Genomic DNA, 20,673 nt, shown 5'->3' with positions numbered 1-20,673 from the left:
TAATACCATTGTGTAAATGTTCTGTCGGGTTGGAAGAATTTGTTCAAATCTTTCTCCAACACTAAATGGTGAAATCCCCAGGGCCTTGTCTTACTTGATTTTGCTCTTTTGGTACCCAGACACAGAATTCACACTCACTGAATGTTTTATAAATAAATGTCAATATTATCAGCCATTAAGACAAGAATGCTTTCAAAGATCACCACATTCTATCCAGAACTAATGACAGGTAAGAGAGAAGACAGTCTATCAGCTGCATATTGACAACTGCCTCGTTAAAGCTCACTTTCTGTGTTGGCATTAATGCAGGACTGGGAAAGCAGATAAACGCTCTGCAGCTGATAAGACTAACCTTCGTGTCAGGTAATGCAAATCTGACTTGAAACTGTTTGCAAGCGTTTTGTCCATTTAAACTCAAATGCCAAAATATTGAGCAAAACATATTGCATAGTTTCAGAATGACTTTAGTCTATTTATTAAGTATGTGAGCAATTTTTAAAAAAATTCTAGATTGTCATTGTACACTGTCTTCCCTTTCTATTTTCTCTATAGTTTCTAGTTAGAATACAATGTGTGTGAGAGAGAGTTAAATGATAAACAGCCAAGGGAGGAAGAGGAAAGAAAAAGAGAAGGAAAAGGGGGAGGAAAAAGGAAAGGAGGAAAGGGAGGGAAAAAACTAAAAGCAGTTCCACTAGTTGAGTTAAATCAGATTCAACTATGTCTTACTTAAAATTTACTTGTGAAATAGAATAACGGCATCAACTTCTCAAGATGATGGTGGGAACTAAATGAGATAACATATACGAATACATACATCAAGGTGTCTTCACATACTTAGTGAGAGTTTTTGTAGCTGAACAAGTGTTTTCCATCCAAAAGAAGAAAAGACGCCTTACATGGGCATCAACCACCACAGAAGCCCATCTGAGAGAATTCACACCAATTAGTATTGTTCTAGAAACTGCTGTCTTATGTAATGCTTATTAAAAGTCACGTTAACTGTTTCCCTCTAACCAGATTTAGTCAAGTCTATGAACAATATCATGTCTATCTAGAAAAGCTTTTCTATATTTAACACTTAAAAAGACTTAGTTGGCCGGGCACTGAGGCTCACGCCTGTAATTCCAGCACTTTGGGAGGCCGAGGTGGGTGGATCACGACGTCAGGAGATTGAGACCATCCTCAGGAACACGGTGAAACCCTGTCTCTACTAAAAATACAGAAAAAAATTAGCCGGGCGTGGTGGCGGGTGCCTGTAGTCCCAGCTACTCCGGAGGCTGAGGCAGGAGAATGACGTGATTTAGTTCCGCTGAGAGCAGTGCCTCATGCCTGTAATCCCAGTCCTGTGGGAAGCTGAGGCACGCAAATCATTTGAGGTCAGGAGTCGGAAACCAGTCTGGCCAATGTGGTAAAACCCCATCTCTATTAAAAATACAAAAATTAGCTGGGTGTGGTGGGGGTACATCTGCAATCCCAGCTACTCAGTAGCTGAGGCAAGATAATCAATTGAAGCCAGGAGTGGAGGTTACAGCGAGCTGAGATCAAGCCACTGCACTCCAGTCTGGGTGACAGAGCAAGACTCTGTCTCAAACAAACAAAAAGTAAACATAAAAAAGACTTAGTTCAAGTTGTCTGGTTATTCTTGTCCAAATCTCACTGTAAATGTTTCAGTTACAGGTGGCAAAGTTAACTATAAAATGTATGCCCTGAAATGGAGACCCAAATTTGGTTATCTCAGGCAGAAGGCCATAAACTGACATCCTCCTCCTCCTCTTCCTTCTTCTTTATTATAAGACTAATACTAGGTATTTAGTTTGTTTAGCATTTTATAGTTTAAAACACCAAATATATATTCCCTTAGTGATTCTATGCAATAATACTGTGTCCGGAATTGGTGGGTTCTTGGTCTCACTGACTTCAAGAAGGAAGCTGCGCACCCTTGCAGTGAGTGTTACAGTTCTTAAAGATGGTGTGTCCAGAGTTTGTTCCTTCAGACGTTCAGATGTGTCTGGAGCTACTTTCTTCTGGTGGGTTCGTGGTCTCGCTGTCAGGAGTGAAGCTGCAGACCTTGGCGGTGAGTGGTACAGCTCATAAAGGCAGTGCGTCTGGAGTTGTTCATTCTTCCCGGTGTGTTCGTGGTCTCGCTGGCTGCAGGAGTGAAACTGCAGACCTTCACGGTGTTACAGCTCATAAAGTCAGCGTGGACCCAAAGAGTGAGCAGCAGCAAGATTTATTGCAAAAGAGTGAAAGAACAAAGCTTCCACAGAGTGGAAGGAGACCTGCCTGGGTTGCCACCGCTGGCTCAGGCAGCCTACTTTTTTTCCCTTATCTGGCCCCACCCACATCCTGCTGATTGGTCCATTTTACAGAGAGCTGATTGGTCCGTTTTGACAGAGGGCTCATTGGTGCGTTTATAATCCTTGAGCTAGACACAGAGTGCTAGACAGAAAAGTTCTCTAAGTCACCGCTAGGTTAGCTAGACACAGAGTTAGCTAGATACAGAGTACCGATTGGTGTATTTACAAACCTTGAGCTAGACACAGAGTGCTGCTTGGTGCATTTACAATCCTTGAGCTAGACACAGTTCTAGACAGGTAAGTTCTCCAAGTCCCACTAGGTTAGCTAGATAAAGAGTGCTGATTGGTACACACACAATCCTCTGGCTAGATATAAAAGTTCTCCAAGTCCCCATCGGCTCAGGAGCCCAGCTGGCTTCACCCAGTGCATCCTGCAGTGGGGCTGCAGAGGAGCTGCCCACCAGTCCGGAGCCGCGCCTGCACTACTCAGCCCTTGGGGGGTCGATGGGACCAGGTGCCACAGAGCAGGGGGGCGGCGCCCATAGGAGAGGCTCAGGCCGTGCAGGAGCCCACCACGGGGTGGGGAGTTCAGACATGGCAGGCTGCAGGTCCTGAGCCCTGCCCCATGGCGAGGCAGCTAAGGCCTGGCGAGAATTTGAGTGCAGTGCCGGCAGGCCGGCACTGCTGGGGGACCCGGGTCAACCCCACAGCTGCTGGCATGGGTGCTAAGCCCCTCACTGCCCTGGACCTGCAGCGCCGGCAGGCCACTCCGTGTGTGGGACCCGCCTGGCCCTCCCCGGGGCCTACCTACCTGAACTCACACTGGCCTGCCAGCGCAGCGAGCGCAGCCCCAGTTCCCGTCCGTGCCTCTTCTTCCACACCTCCCTGCAAGCAGAGGGAGGAGGCTCCGGCCTCAGCCAGCCCATTGAGGGGCTCCCACAGTGCCGTGGCAGGCTGAAGGGCTCCTCAAGTGCAGCCAGAGGGACGCCCAGGCCGAGGAGGCGCTGAGAGTGAGGGTTGCTAGCACATTGTCACCTCTCAATACTGTTAGATAAATAGGGAAAGTAATACTAATCTATCTATCTATCTATCTAACTAGCTAGCAATATATATATATATTTTTTATTTTTTTTTTTTTTTTTATTTTTTTTTTTTTTGAGATGGAGTCTTGCTCTGTCCCCAGGCTGGAGTGCAGTGGCATGATCTCGGCTCACTGCAACCTCTGCCTCCCAGGTTCGAGAGATTCTCATGCCTCAGCCTCCCCAGTAGCTGGGATTACAGGTGCGTAATTACAGGATTACACAATGCCCAGCTAATTTTTGTTTTTGTTTTGTTTTTTGTTTTTTAGTAGAGGTAGGGTTTCGTTGTGTTGGCCAGGCTAGTCTAGAACTCCTGACCTCAGGTGATCCACCCACCTTGGCCTCCCAAAGCGCTGGGATTACAGGCGTGAGCCACCACACCCAGCCCTAACCAAATTTTAATATGTAAAAACATAAAAGTTACAATTCCCCAGTAATGAAAGCAGGTGCAAAGTACCAGTAGTGAAAGCAGGTATAGAGTACAAGCTCTTTATCCAATTGTTCAACTACACCACATTGCTTTCCCATGTAGCATTTATAAAACACAAGACTTTTCCTTACTGAGGTCGACACAATTGAATATGAGAATGTCTTTAAGAAAATTATTTTCCCTAATTCATAACTTTCAAGGGAAGATATGTTTCCCCTCACAGTCTGCGGACACCAGGAACATTATTTGCACTCATATTTTTTCACAGCTGGACTTAGAAAATTCTACAAAGGTGAAACCACCACTTATCACAATGGCAAGAGAGGACTTGGCAAATACAAACGCATAGGACAAGGGCAATTAATATTATTTTATGAGGTAACATAATTCTGAAAAAAGTGCATTAAAATCCCTATGTTGCTCCTCAGATTTATAGCACTAGCATGCAGTTACCAGCAGTGGGCTTGATAATCCATGGAATTACATTAACGTTTTTGTTTTCTTGTTTTGCTTTGGAAATTTCCTTAGCCTTTTAAAAAGGCTGAGCACTAGTTTATTTGCTTCAGGGTACTTTAGAAAAAATACACATGAATATTCACATATAAAAGACCATAGGAAGAAATGCAAATAATATAGAATTCATAGAAATAAGTGAATTTTCTTTTTTCACACACCCATGGGTAATAAGGTGACTAGTTTGCATGTTTCCAGTCTTTATTTATTTACATAAATATGTATATAGATATTTATAAATATTAACTTAGATATCTGATGACACTATATTGCTCTGAACTTGATTTTATTTTTTTTCTCAAAAATATGTAGGGTATCTTTCAATGTGACCTGTATGTGTATGTGTTTGTGTGTGTGCATGTGTGTACATACAAATGTTTAGAGTTTTAAACTACAGCATTCTACTCTATAAAATGAATATGCCAAAATAAATGTAATCATTCCAAGACTGATGGATATTTTGGTTGTTTCCAGTTTTCAGTGAATATAAACAGTGCTGCAAAAAAAAAAAAAAAAAAAAAAAAAAAACACTCTACATACATTTCCCCCCCTTCATGAACCTGTGCTTTTTTAGAATGAATTTCAAGAGGTAAAATTGATGGAATCAATAGAATACATACTTTGAATGTTGATAAATTTTGTCAAATTGCTGTTTAAAAAAAAAGAGTTTTACCAATTTACACTGATAGTCATGTATTAGGCTTTCCGCTTACCTCACCTTAACCAACACAGAATAAAATCAATCTTTTAAAATTCCTCCCCAATCCAATCCATAAATATAGTGACTTAGTCACTGTAAATTATTTTTCACTCATTACCAGCATTTCATCCCTGTAGAGGAATACTGACAATGTGTTTACTATGTATCTTTGGGCAAGTTACTTAACCTCTCTGTGTCTCAATTTTATCACTTCTAAAATGAGGATAATAATACCTACCTCATAGGATGTCTTTTGTTTTCTTGTTAATGTTGCCTATTTTTTCATTATGATTGTGCCTTTCCTCTTTGGTGATTTGGTGAGTTAACACATAGTAAACAAGCACCTACTGTGTGCAAGGCACCACTCTAAATGCCAGAGACAATGGGGGGACAATATCAAGTATTCACTGTCATGGAGCTTACATCCTAGTGGGGAGGCAGATAACACAGAGACAAGCAAACACATAAACATGTAATGTTCTGTCAGGTTGTGTTTGTGAAGAAAAAAATCAAGCATGGTGTGGGCTAAGAAGTACTAAGGTGCTATTTTAGATAGGGTGATCAAAGAACATTTCTGTGATGCGGGCACATTTGAGTAGAGACATGAAAGAAATGAGCATTAAAAAAAATAAAAAAATAAAAATAAATAAAAATAAAAAATAAATTAATTAATTAAAAAAAAAAAAGAAATGAGCATTGAGGCTGAGGCAACAGCAATGCTGAAGGAATAACAGGGACCCAGTAGGCTGAGGCAAAGGGATTGAGGGTGAGAGGAAAGAGAGGTGTCAGCTGTGAGGAGCCAGGGACCAGATGCTGAATGCCCTCATAAGCCAGAAAGAGGAATTTTAATTTTATTCTAAATGCTAAGGGAAGCCAGAGCACTGGCCTCTGAATTGATAAACTGCTGCAAGACACTGAGCAAGGCTAAAACTGTAAGTTTCCTCCCCAAGCAGGTGCCTCAAGTGTGGAGAGAAACAGTGTCCACTTGCTCTTCGGGGAAAGCTAAAAGGAAAGAAAAGCCCACATCCACAATCGAAGCTTCCCTCACAAACCCACGCCAAGAGGCAAAGCTGAACAGAGCCATCAAGTTATGTAACTGTGCCCCTGACCCACACCTATACCTTTTTCTTTCAACTCAAAAGCTAAATCTAAAGCATTTTACTTTTTCCCTGATGCATAGTACCCTTGCCAGTTGATAAATCAGGAGCAGGACCCCTGGCTGTGTTCCACCAAGAGTTACCAAGAAGGTCCGACACACAAGTGCCAAGAGCCCAGGCAGAATGCCTGCTCACAACTCACCCCTAAGGCGGTAAGCCTACCTCTGCAGATGGTCCCATTCCCCACGTAGCCCGGTTTGCAGGTGCAGCTGTGTCCCTGGACAGTGTTGGTGCAGATGGCATTCTCGTCACAGTTGTGCTGGCCGCTGCCACATTCATCGTGTTCTGTTTCCAGGGTGAGAGAGAAAGAGAAACACCTTTTCTTAAGTTGGAATTACTGGTATTGGGAAATGTAGCTGGAATTCACCCAATAAGAATGACAGTGACTACCACATGTCACTACCTTACTATGTGCCTAAAAGTTCCTGTTGAAATCTAAACTCTGAAAGAAAGATGTTACCTACTTTGCAGGTAAAGAAACAGTGTCAGAGAAGTCACACAATTGGTAAGTGCTGGGCTAAGGCCATTGTTTCTTTTACCTTCTGAAAAGGTTTTCAGAGATTCCAAGGTAATGGCTCTCAATAGGGGGAGTTTTGCACTGCCTCACCCTGCAAACATTTGATATGTCAGGGGGTATTTTTGGTTGCCATTATTGGGAACAGGAGGTTATACTGAAATCTAGGGAATAAAGGCCAGGAATGCTGCTAAGCATTGTACAATGTGCAGGACTGCTGAAAACAATGAACTAGCCGGCCTAGAACATCCACAATACTGAAAAATGTCCACAATTGGAAACCTTCTCCTCAGGTTACAAAAAAGAGAAGGGAAGGGAAGGGAAGGGAAGGGGAGGGGAGGGAAGGGGAGGGGAGGGGAGGGGAAGGGAGGAGAGGGGAGGGGAGGGGCAAACCTATATTAGAGATTCCATGGCTTATTTAGAACAAAGAGGATAAAACTGAAGAGGAAGGCCGGTGAATATAGCCTAGCAAAGGAGAATTTCCCAACAAAATTTTCAAAGGAGTACCACTGGTCACAGGGAAGCCTGGCAAGCACAGGATTGTGCTGAGAGTAGGAAAAGGATTTACTCTGAGGCCTCTGTTGAAGGGCCTTCAGCAGTTTAGCTCCAATTTTCCATATAGCCCACGTTCATAGGGTTCAGATCTAGCCTCTGCATAGCTGCCTGCCGTGTAGTGATATGGGTTATATATATTCAGATAGCTGTGGCATCCTTGATCCACAAGACATGGAGAGAAACTGATCTAACCCTACAAAACAGATGAAAAGATTCCAAGTTAGAAATTAAGGTTTCATAGATAACTATAATTTCCTCTCATACTCAGCAAGTTTATGGAGTTACCCAAATGACTCCTCTATAAATAAACAATATGGCAAAGTTTATATCCTTTATTCCTTTTTAACATCTGCTAGTATAATTTCTCACAAATTTTAAGAAGAAAAATCCAGTAGGGCCATTCAAATCACAAATAGTTATAAAACAAGAATAGAAATTCCAGCTAGACACCTCAAGGAAATAACACTAATTGGAACAAAACAAAAAATTCAATATAGTTTGTTAAGTGAATTGTTCAACCAATGTACCAATCATTTGAAATATCATCAATCTTCATTTATTTTTATTTTAAATTTCCTAATGGGGGTCCAGTAATGAGAAAGGTTAAATCCTGCAAAATAGGACTGTTTTCATCACACACACACAACAGAGGTAGGGCACACACCTGCATCTGATTGTTGATTTAATACTTGGGATTTTCTAAAAAAAAAAATTTTATTTAGGCCTTAAGACCAACCCAACTGTCAGCAAGAAATGTGCACAGGTTAGCAAACAGTGAGAAAAGAAGATAAGATTTCTGAGGACACACCTCAAGTCTGTGCTCAAGTCATCTCCAGCACACTGCAGAAATAGTATACCCCTGTGCATGTCCACTCGAATTTACAAACCTATCAAGTACCTAGTATGTGCAGGTGCACTACCAGACAATGTTAGAAACATTAAAAAGTCTAAGAATTCAGACTTATACTCCAAGAGTTTTCAGTCTCCTTCTTTAAATTCATTTAATAAATAGTGATTATGGTCTATACTGGGAATACAATGATGAGTAGATATGGTCTCTGCTAGCCTGAACATTTTAATAGGGGTAACTAACTGGAACACAGAAGAGAAGTGATAACAGTTATAAGTAGTTGACCTTATATTTTATCATACAAATGGAACATATTTTAGAATGAAAGGGTGCTCCACTAATAATTACACTGGGATAACAAGCGTAACTCAGAATGACCCAGGCAAACTAGCATGTGTGGTCATGCTAGATAAGAGGAATAAAGATAAGCTAGACCGAGAGTTCATTGGAGGGAAGAAATTCCCTCTAACGGAAGGAAGAGAAAACCCCTCTCGCAAAAGGTAGTATTTGAAATAATCTTTCACAAATGGTCAAGGTTTCTCAATTAGAGCTGCTCATATTAATACCTTACATAATGTTATTGAATCTAGAGAATGCCAAGCACTGAAGTCAATATTTTACACATATTATACCATTTAATTCTCCCAACAATTAAATGAAGTAAGTCTGCTGATTTTACAATGAAGAAACTTAGACAAAAGTACTTTATAGAATAACTTTCCGAAGATCATAGAACTGGTAAGTAGAAAAACTCAGATTGTGAATGTAGATACTAGATGAACAAACATGTCACTGAGCAGTTGGAAATTAATTTGGATGTGGCTGAAACTAAACCATGACATGTGGAAATGATATCATAATGCAAACAATGAACTGTCTTCCTGTATTCTAGCTCTCAATTCCTACTGAGATCTCCTACATACTTACTGAGAACAGATGACCTATTCCCAAAGAACAAAGGCTATAGAACTTCCACATTTCATTTTCTTTAGTCATGCCCAAGTTTTCAAAATTACCAGCATCTTCAACACTGTGTTTAATAGAGGCAGCCAAAGAAAATATAGTTTTCTCCTATAAATATCACATTCCTTTCAGGATACTAAGGATGCTGCAAAAGATAGGACAAGTGCTTGTGAAAGATGGACTGGCATTTAGGTTAAGAGTATGAACTCCAAAGCCACCGGCCTAGATTAGAAGATCCTGGTTTGCCAATTACAAGCTAAGTGTACTCAAGTAAGTTACCCAACCTCTCTGTCTTAGATTCCTCATTGTAAAATGTGGAAAATGATAGAACCTATCACTTGGGATTGTTTTGAGAACTAAATTAATTAATATAGGTAGAAAACTTACTACAGTATATTACAGCCGGTAAGTGCTTCATAAGTGTTAGGTATTTGATGGTCGCTGCTGCTGCTGCTGCTGCTGCCGCTGCTGCTGCTACTACTACTACTACTGCTAATTCTACTAATATTGCTGCTACAATTACTTGCGGGTAGACTTAATCATAGGATGGTGGTTACAGTTGAATTAAGACAGATGTTATCAAGATGATTAATTAGAGGTGTCCAGCACTCACCTCCCCAACAAAGGACCACAACAACCGGTAGATAACCAGAAATCAAACAGAGCATATTTAAGGAAAAATACTGGGATTCAGTAGAAAAGTTATGAAGACCTTCTAAGGTTCAGAAACTTAAAAAGGCATTATAGAAAGGAACGCAAAGCACCTGGTATCAATTAGTTTCAAGTCAAGAGGGACTCCTATTGTGGGAAAAAAGAAAGTGGGAGATTGCCAGCAGCCATGCAGCCATATTCCCACCATGGACACCAGCAATTCTAGCTACAGAAGAGCTTCATAGCCCTTAAAGGCCCTGATCCCAGCATAGGGAGCATTTGGAATCCAAACAACTTCATACTTCCAGAGAGGGAAAACATGCTGAGTCCTTTCTACTCCCCTGGATCCAGGATGCTGAAACACAATACCATTTGAAAAGCAGAGTTGCCACCAGAATGTATCCATTCCTAGGATCCAATAGTCACTGCATGTCCATATTCCTGGGGTCTTGCCGCCATCCCATCACATATACCCAGAAGGCTGCAGCATCATGACATGAGACGGACATAGAAACGTTACCCCAGGACGGAGGGAGCCAACGCACAAAAGCAAATGAAGTCTAAGAAATGACTGAAAATGAATTCAAAATGATGATCTTAAGGAAATTCATCAAGATATAAGAGAACACAGACATTTCAACAAAATCAGAAAGACTACATGATTTGAATGAGATATTCAACAAAGAGATAGATATCACAAAACAAAATCAGAGAAATCTTGAAACAGAACAATTCAATGAATGAAATAAAACTTTAATTGAGAACTTCAATAACAGGCTAGTTTCAAGCAGAATAATTTTTAAACTTGAAGACAGCTCTTTTGAAGAAACTCAGTCAGACAAAAATAAGAAGACATTTTAAAATAATAAATTAAGCCTAAAAGGACATATGGGCCACCATTAAGTAAATAAATATGTGAAGTTTGGAAGTTATAAGAAGAAAAGATGGGAAATGGCATAGAAAACCTACTTTTAAAAAAATAATAGTCATAGGCTGGGCATCGTGGCACATACCTATAATCCCAACACTTTGGGAGGCTGAGACAGAAGAATCACTTGGAGTTTGAGACCAGAGTAGGGAAGATGGTGATGTGCCATATCTACCAAAAAAGAAAAATCTGGGTTATGGTGGCACACACCTGTGGTCATAACTTTGCAGGAGGATCACTTGAGCCCAGGAAGTCAAGGTTGCAGTGAACCATGTTCATGCCACTGCATTCCAGCTTGGGTGATAGAGAGAGACCTTGTCTCAAAAAGTAATAATAATAAAATAATATTATTAGTTAAAAACTTCCCAATACTTGGGAGAGATATGGCCATCCAGATTTAGAAAGCCCCCAAATAAATTCAACCCAAGAAGGTCCTTGCCAAGGCACATTATAGTCAAACTTTCCAAAGGCAAAGATAAAGACGGAATGCTAAAAACTGAGAGAAAAACATCAAATCACATATAAGGATATCCCATCAGACTAACAGCAGATTTTCCAGCAGGCCAGAAAAGAATGGGATGATATATTCAAAGTTCTAAAAGAAAAAACAACTGCCACCAAGGAACCCTATACACAGAAAAACTAACCATCAGAAATGATGGAGAAACAATCTTTCTCAGACAGGCAAAAACTGAGGAAATTCATTACCAGTAGACCTGACCTACAAGAAAAGGTTAACAAAGTCCTACATCAGGAAGTGAAGGGCAATATATACTTTTTTTTTTGACTCATATACTTTCATGAAAGTCATACTCATATATAACTCACCAGTAGAACAGATAAACAAATACAAAGGGAATGGGATAACACATTACTATTACAGAAAACCACCAAACCACAAAAATAAACAGTAAGAGAAGAAGAAAGGAACAAAGGGTATAAAAAACAACCAGAAAACGATTAACAAAATAACAGAAGTACTCATCTATCAATATAAACCTCAAATGTAAATGGTTTTGATTTCCCAATTCAAATTAAAATATGTGGACTGGTTGAATGGATTTTTGGTAAGACCCAACTATATAAAGCTCATAAGAAACTAATATCACCTGTGAAAATACACATCATCTAAAAGTATAAGGATAGAAAAATGTATTCCACACAAATAGAAATCAAAAGTGAGCAGAAATAGCTATGTTTATATCAGATGAAATAGATATTAAGTAAAAAAGGAAAGACAAAGAATGTCATTATATACATTATATAATAAGAGAATCAATTCAGCAAATATATATAACAATTATAAATACACATGCGTCCAGCACTAGAGGACCCAAATTCATAAAGCAAATGTTACTAGATCTGAAGAGAGAAAGACAGAGAGAGAGAGAAGAGACTCCAATACAATAACGATAGGGGGCTTGAACAACCCACTCTTAGCATTAGATAGATCATCTAGACAGAACATCAACAAAAAAAGATTGGATTTAAACTGGACTTTAAGCCAAATAGATATAAAAGACATTTGCAGAACAATATATCCAATGACAGAGTATACATTCTCTTCATCAGCACATAGAACATTCTCCAGGGTAGAACATATGTTAGGCCACAAACGTCTAAACAAATTTCTAAAAATTAAAATAATATCAAGTTTCTTCTCAGACCACAATGGAATAAAACTAGAAATCAATACCAGGAGAACTTTGAAAACTATATAAAAACATGGAATATAAACATGTTCCTGAATGACCACTGGGTCACTGAAGAAATTAAGATGGAAATCATAAACATTCTTGAAACAAAGGAAAACAGAAACACAATATACCAAAACCTCTGGGGCAAAGTAAAACCAGTATTAAAAGGCAAGTTTATAGCAGTAAAAGCTGACATAAAAAGAATAGAAAGATTTCAAATAAGCAATCTAATGATGTACCTCAAGAAATTTGAAAAGCAAGAGCCAACCAAACCGAAAATTAGTAGAAGGAAAGAAATAATAAAGATCAGAGCAGAACTAAACTGAATGGAGACTTAAACAACACAAAAAATCGGCTGGGTGTGGTGACTCACGCCTGTAATCCCAGCACTTTGGGAGGCCGAGGCGGGCAGATCACGAGGTCAGGAGATGGAGACCATCCTGGCTAACACTGTGAAACCCCATCTGTACTTAAAAAAAAAAAAAGAACAAAAAAAAAATTAGCCAGGTGTGGTGGTGGGTGCCTGGAGTCCCAGCTACTCAGGAGGCTGAGGCAGGAGAATGGCGTGAACCCAGGAAGCAGAGCTTGCAGTGAGCCAAAATCGCACCACTGCACTCCAGCCTGGGCAACCAAGTGAGACTCTGTCTCAATAAACAAACAAACAAAAACACAACAAACAAACAAAATACAAAAGATCAAAGAAACAAAAAGCTTGTTTTTTGAAAAGATCAACAAAATCAACAAACCGTTGGCTAGACTAAGGAAAAATGAGAAAAGAGCTAGATAAATAAAATCAAGAAACTGAAAATGAGAGACATTACAACTAATACTACAGAAATATAAAGAATTATTCAACGAAGCCAGATACAGTGGCTTATGTCTGTAATCTCAGCACTTTGGGAGGCTAAGGCAGGTGGATTGCTTGAGCCCAGGAGTTAGAGACCAGCCTGATCAACATGGTGAAACCCCATCTCTACAAAAACTACAAAAATTTTCTAGGTATGGTGGCCCACACCAGTAGTTCCAAGTACTCGGGAGGCTGAGGTGGGAGCATTGCTTGAGCCTGGGAGGTCGAGGCTGCAGTGAGCCATGATCATGCCACTTCACTCCACCCTCGGCAACAGAGCGAGACCTTGTCTGAACAACAACAAAAGACGCTATTACAGCAGCTATATGCCAACAAATTGGAAAACCTAGAGCAAACAGATAAATTTCTGGACACAGGTAACCTATCAATTTTAAGCCAGAAAGAAATAGGAAAACCGGGCAGACCAATAACAAGTAAAGAGATTGAAACAGAACAAAAAAAATCTCCAAGCAAAGAAAACCCTGGGAATGGATGCCTTCACTGCTGAATTCTATCAAACTTTTAGGAAATAATTAACTACTAATTCTTCTAAATTATTACAAAAACTGAAGAGGCAGTAATTTTTCCTAACTTATTGTACAAGGCCATTATTACCCTGATACTAAAATCAGACAAAAACATAACAAAGAAAGCAAATTAAAGGCCAATATCCCTGATTAACACAGATGCAAAAATCCTCAACCAAATACTAGCAAACTGAATACAACAGCACAACAGAAAGATTATACACCATGATCAAGTAGTATTTACTTTGGAGATGCAAGGATGCTTCAACATACTCAAATCAATAAATGTGAGATATATCACATCATTGTCCAATCAACAGAATGGACAAAAACCATATTATCATCTCAATAGATGCAGAGAAAGCATTTGGTAAAATTCAACATCACTTCATGATAAAAATTCCCAAAGAATTAGATGGAGAATCAGTATACCCAGACACAATAAAGACCATATACACAAGCCCATAGCTAATATCATACTGAATCAGGAAAAGCCAAAATTTACTGTCTCTAAGAACTAGAACAAGACAAAGATAACAACTTTTAGCACTGCTAGTCAACACAGTACTCAAAGTTCTAGCCAGAGCAATTAGACAAGGGAAATAAATAAAGGGAATCCACATAGGAAAAGAGGAAGTCAAATTGCCCCTCTTTGCAGATGATATAATCTTATATATTGAAAAACGCAAAAGCTCCACTAAAAATAAATCTCAGAACTAATAAACAAATTCAGTAAAGTTGCAGGATACAAAATCAACACATAAAAATTGGTACATTTCTATACATTAGCAACAAACCAACTGAAAAAGAAATCAGGAATGCAAATGCATTTACAATAGCTACAAAAAACAAACCCTAGGAATAAATTTAACCAAGGAGGTGAGAGAGCTCTACAATGAAGACGACGAAATATTGATAAAAGAAACTAAAGAGGACACACAAAAATGTAAAAATATTCTATGTTCATGAATTGAAAGAATTAACATTGTTAAACCATACTATTCAAAGTGATCTACAGATTCAATGTAATCCCTATTAATGACATATCAATAACAATACCAATGACATTCTTCACAGAAATAGAAAAAAAAGCCTAAAACTTGAGGAACCATAAAAGATCCCAAATAGCCAAAAAACAGAACTGAGCAAACATGATAAAGCTGAAGACATCACACTACCTGACTTCAAAATATACTACAAAGCAATGGCAACCAAAACAGCATGATACTGGCATAAAAACAGGTACATAGGCCGATTGAACATTAATAATAGAGAACCCAATAATAAATGTATGTATTTACAGCTGATATGGCTTGGATTTGTGTTCCTGCACAAATCTTATGTTGAATTGTAAACCTCAGTGTTGGAGGCAGAACCTGGTGGGAGGTGACTGAATCATGTGGACACATTTCCCAATTGCTGTTCTCGTGATATCTGGTTGTTTAAAAGTGTGTAGCACCTCCTCTTTGCTCTCTTCCTCCTGTTCCTGCCATGCAAATCGTGCCTCCATCTCTTCACCTTCCACTACGACCATAAGTTTCCTGAGGTCTCCGAAGCCATGCTTCCTGTACAGCCTGCAGAACTGACAGTCAATTAAACCTCTTTTCTTTATAAATTACCGGTCTCAGGTAGTTCTTTATAGCAATGTGAGAACAGACTAATAAAACAGCCAACTGATTTTTGACAAAAGTGGCAGCAACCTACATTGGAGAAAGGACAACCTCTTCCTTAAATGGTGCTGGGAAAATTGGATATTCATAATGCAGAAAAATGAAATTAGACCCCTATTTCTCATCATATACAAAAATCAACTCAAAGTAGATTAAATACTTAAATGTGAGACCTAAATTAATAAAACTACTGGAAGAAAACACAGGGAAAATGCTTTAGGATATTGATATGGACAGAGATTTGGGGCTAAGACTTCAAAAGTACAATCAACAAAAGTAAAAATAGATAAGTGGAATTATATTAAACTAAAGTGCTTCTGCACAGCGAAAGAAACAACAGAGTAAAGAGCAACCTACGAAATGGGACGATATTTTTTCAAGCTATCATATGACAAGTGATTAATATCCAGAATATACAAGGAACTGAAATAACTTAGCAGCACAAAAGCAAATAACCCAAAATAAAAATTGGCAAATAATCTGAACACTCACTTTTTAAAAGAAGGAAGCAATATGGACAACAGGGATATTTTTTAAATGCTCAACATCATTAATCATCAAGGGAATGAACATCAAAACTACAGTGAGATATTATCTCACCCCAGTTAAAATGGCTTACATTGAAAAGACAGGCAATAACAGATGCCAGTGAGGATGGAGAGAAAACAGAACTCATACAATGTTGGTGGAATATAAATTAGTACAGCCCTTATCAAAAACAGTATGGGTGTTTCTTAAACTAAAAATAGAACCACTGTGTGACCCAGCAATCTCACTACTTTGTTTATTTAAAGGAATAAAAATCTGTATATTGAAGAGATATTTGCACCCCCATATTTACTGCAGCATTATTCACAATAGCCAACATATGGAATCAACCTAAGTGTCCATCAATAGAAGAATGGATTCAAAATGTGTCATGTATACACAATGGAATACTACGAAGTAACAAAAAGAACCAAATTCCACCATTAGTGGCAACATCGATGAGCTTTGAAGACATTGTGTTACATAAAATAAGTCATGCACAGAAAGATGAATACCACATATTCTCATTCATACTTGGGACTTTAAAAATTTGAGCTCACAAAAGTATAGTGTAGACTTGTGGTTATGAGAAGCTGGAAAACATAGTAGAGAGAGGAGGATAGAGAGAGTTTGATTAGGAGATAGAAAATTATAGCTAAAGAATAAGTTGTAGCACTCTATAACACTGTGGGGGTAACTATGGTCACCCCTAGGGTAACTTATTGCACATTTTTAAATACTAGAAAATAGAATTTTGAATGTTCTAACACAAAGAAATGATAAATATTTGAGGCAATGGATGTGCTAATTACCCTGATTTGATCATTACTCATTGTATTCATGTATTTAAATGTCATTCTGTACCCTATAAATATGTACACTTACATGTCAATTTTTTTAAAAATTTAAAAATTGATTGAGAAATCTTTCTCTTTCCTTTACAGCTAATAGTCTAGGAAGAATGGTTGTGAACAGATAGGCATTTGAAGCTAATTAAATTAGAATGCCTCTTTGCAAGTCCAAAGAAAGATTTGCTTAGAGTCAATTATAGTCCCCAGGAAATAAGACTATAGATTAGAAAGGTGAAAAATGCACATTTAGGATTGATGTATAACCTAAGTTTGGCTACAGTATATTTGGAATATCCAACTTATCAGGACAAAAAATGATGATTGTCACAGCAAGCTATTTCTTCACTAATTATAATGATCATATTTTTTTAACTAATATTCAAACACTAATTAAACAGTCATTATCACATAGTTCCTTTCTTCTTCCTCCTCATTTCCTGCCTGTGGGAAAACTCAGGAGGGCTCTAATAAATCCAGCCCTGTAACAGTGACTCTTGCATCAGTAGCCACAATCAATGGACACCTTAGGAAACCAATCAGGACCCAAACAACTACCTGACAGACATTTCTACTGTGGCTACAAATGCCCCATGTTTGGGGTCTGCTGGCTTGTGGCTTTATTTTACTCAAAGTAACCTTTTATGTATCTTACATAATTGTAACAATGACTGGACTAGGACATGACAAGCAGATTTTATCTATTGGTAACATTTTATAGATGAAGAAATTAGGATTTGGAGCATGCAAGGCACTTTTCCTATAAGCACATAAATATCAATAATAAGTTGTACTTCTGAAACTCAAACTACCATCTCCTCATTCCATCTCCTACTGTCTTTCTAAAAGTCCACTTTACCATGTCATCCAAAAGAATTGCTACAATTTTGGGCACAGTGTAGGTAATTTTTTACTTAAAAAACAATTACAGATTCACAGGAAGTTGCAAAAGAAGAAAGAAGACTCCTATGTACACTTCACCCAGCTTTCCCCAATGTACCTTTCACTCAGCTTCCCGCAATGTACCTTTCCCCTAGCTTCCCCCAATGTACCCTTCACCCATCTTTCCCCAATGTATTAACTTGTTCTCACACTGCTAATAAAGACATACCTGAGACTGTGTAATTGATAAAGTAAAGTACTTTTATTGCCTCACAGTTAAACATGGCTCGGGAGGCCTCAGGAAACATATAGTCATGGAGAAGGGGAAGCAAACATGTCCTTCTTTACATGGTGGTCATAAGAAGTACAGGGTGAAGGAGGGGGAAATAGCCCCTTATGAAACCATCAGATCTTGGGGGAACTCACTCACTATCGCAAGAGCAGCATGGAGGTAACTACCCTCGTGATTAAATTACCTCCCACTGGGTCCCTCCTACAACACATAGGGATTATGGGAACTACAATTCAAGGTGAGATTTGGGTGGGTAAACAGCCAAACCATATCATTCTGCCCGACCTCTCCCAAATCTCATGTCTTCTCATTTCAAAATACCATCATGCCTTTCCAACAGTCCCCCAAACTCATAACTCATTCTAGCATTAATCCAAAACCCAAAGTCCAAGGTATCATCTGAGACAAGGCAAGTGCCTTCTGCCCATAAGCCTGCAAAATCAAAAGCAAGTTATTTACTTCTTAGACACAATGGGGGTACAGGCATTGGGCAAATGCACTGGCTCCAAATTGGAGAAATTGGCCAAAACAAAGGGGCCACAGTCCCCATGCAAGTCCAAAATCCAATAAGGCAGTCATTAAAACCTTTAAGTTCCAATATGATCTCCCTTGACTCTATGACTCACATCCAGGGCATGCTGACGCAAGAGGTGGGCTGCCACGGTATTGAGCAGCTCCGGCCCTGTGACTTTGCAAGGTACAGTCCCGACTCCCAGCTGCTTTCGTGGCTGGCTTATGGTGTCTACAACTTTTCCAGGCACACAGTGCAAGCTGTCAGTGGATCTACCATTCTGGGATCTGAAGGATGGTGGCCCACTTCTCACAGCTCCTCTAAGCAGTGCCCCAGTGGGGACTCTGTGTGAGGACTCCAACCCCACATTTCCCTTCTGCACTTCCCTAGCAGAGATTCTCCCTGAGGGCTCTGCCAGGGACAACATCAGACTTCTGCCTGGACAACGAAGCATTTCCATTCATCCTCTGAAATCTAGGCAGAGGTTCCCAAACCTCAATTCTTGATTTCTGTGCACCCAGAGGCTCAACACTACATGGAAGCTGTCAAGGTTTGGGGCTTGCACCCTCAGAAGCAATGGGTCAAGCTGTACCCTGACCTCTTTTAGCCATAGCTGGAGCGTCAGGAACAAAGTCCTGAAGCTGTACACAGAAGGGGGGTCCTGGACCTGGCCCAGGGAACCATTTTTCCCTCCTAGGCCGCTGGGCCTGTGATAGGAGGGGCTGCAATGAAAGTCTCTGACATGCCCTGGAACATTTTTCCCATTGTCTTGGTGATTAACGCTCGTCCCCTTATTACTTATGCAAATTTCTGCAGTGGGCTTGAATTTCTCCCCAGATAATCAGTTTTCTTTTCTATTACATTGCCAGGCTGCAAATTTTCCAAACTTTCATGCTCTGCTTTCTCTTGAATGCTTTGCCACTTAGAAATTCTTTCCGTGAGACACCCTAAATCATCTCTCTCAAGTTCAAAGTTCCAAAGATCTCTAGGGCAAAGGCAAAATGCTGCCAGTCTCTTTGCTCAAGCATAACAAGAATCACCTTTATCTAGTTGCCAACCAGTTCCTCATTTCCATCTGAGACCACCTCAACCTGGACTTCATTTTCTGTATTACTATCAGCATTTTGGTCAAAGTCATTCAAAAAGTCTCTAGGAAGTTCCAAACTTCCCCACATCTTCCTGTCTTCTGAGACCTCTAAGTCTCTAGGAAGTTCCAAACTTTCCCACATTTTCCAATCCTCTTCTGAGCCCTCCAAACTGTTTCAATCTCTGCCTGTTACCCAGTTCCAAAGTCACTTCCACATTTTTGGGTATCCTTATACCAGCACCTCACTCTCTACACCAATTTACTGTATTAGTTCAGTCTCACACTGTTAATAAAGAACTAGCTGGGACTAGGTAATTTATAAAGGAAAGAGGTTTAATTTACTCACAGTTCAGCATGGCTGAGAAGGCCTCAGGAAACTTATAGTCATAGCAGAAGAAGCAGCAAACACGTCCTTCTTTACATGGTGGCCGCAAGAGGAAGTGAGAGAAAAGGGTGGGGAAATAGCCCCTTATAAAACTATCAGATCTCATGAGAACTCGCTCACTATCATGAGAACAGCATGGAGAAAACCACCCTTATGATTCAATTACCTCGCACTGGGTCCCTCCCACAACACGTGGGGATTATGGGAATGACAATTCAAGATGAGATTTAGGTGGGGACACAGCCAAACCATATCAGCATCCTATATACCTATAGTACAATATCAAAATCAGAACATTGACATTAGTATGCTTCTGTTAACTAGTCTACAAATGTAATTTAGTTTATACCATTTTAATCTATATTCATTTATGTATGTGTTATGTAAGTGTGTAGTTCTTTGCAATATTGTCTCGTGTAAAATTCACAAAACCACCATCACAGTCATTTTGTATTTGCACCCACTTGACATTTCCCACCCACCCACCCTAATACTGTCAACCACTAATCTGTTCTCCATATCTACAGTTTGTCATTTAGAGAATGCACAAGTATTTTGTGAACATACGTTTTTACATTTCTAGGATAAATATCCAAAAGTGTGAATGCAGGATCATCTGGTAAGAACACGTTTAGTTTCCAAGAAAACTGCCAAATGATTTTCTAGAATGGCTGTAATTTTACATTCTCATCAGTAATGTCTAAGTGATCGTATCTCCATATCCTGACACCTGATGTCACTATTTTTTGTTTTAGCTATTCT

The 20,673-nt window shown here is 39.4% G+C and overlaps 1 protein-coding gene across 4 annotated transcripts in view; it reads right to left on the bottom strand.

The window, feature by feature from the left end:
• NELL1 (neural EGFL like 1) overlaps window positions 1-20,673 on the bottom strand; it is a 960,090-nt gene that overhangs the window by 373,464 nt on the left and 565,953 nt on the right. For all 4 annotated transcript variants that reach the window (XM_017948552.3, XM_009186422.4, XM_021926833.2 and 1 more), the window contains one exon: window positions 6,339-6,461. In XM_017948552.3, coding sequence (XP_017804041.2) covers window positions 6,339-6,461 — 123 coding nt within the window. The remainder of the gene's footprint in view (window positions 1-6,338; window positions 6,462-20,673) is intronic.

Source organism: Papio anubis, chromosome 12, assembly GCF_008728515.1.
Source record: "Papio anubis isolate 15944 chromosome 12, Panubis1.0, whole genome shotgun sequence".
NCBI lineage: Eukaryota > Metazoa > Chordata > Mammalia > Primates > Cercopithecidae > Papio > Papio anubis.
This window is presented reverse-complemented; position numbering and strand designations above follow the sequence as displayed.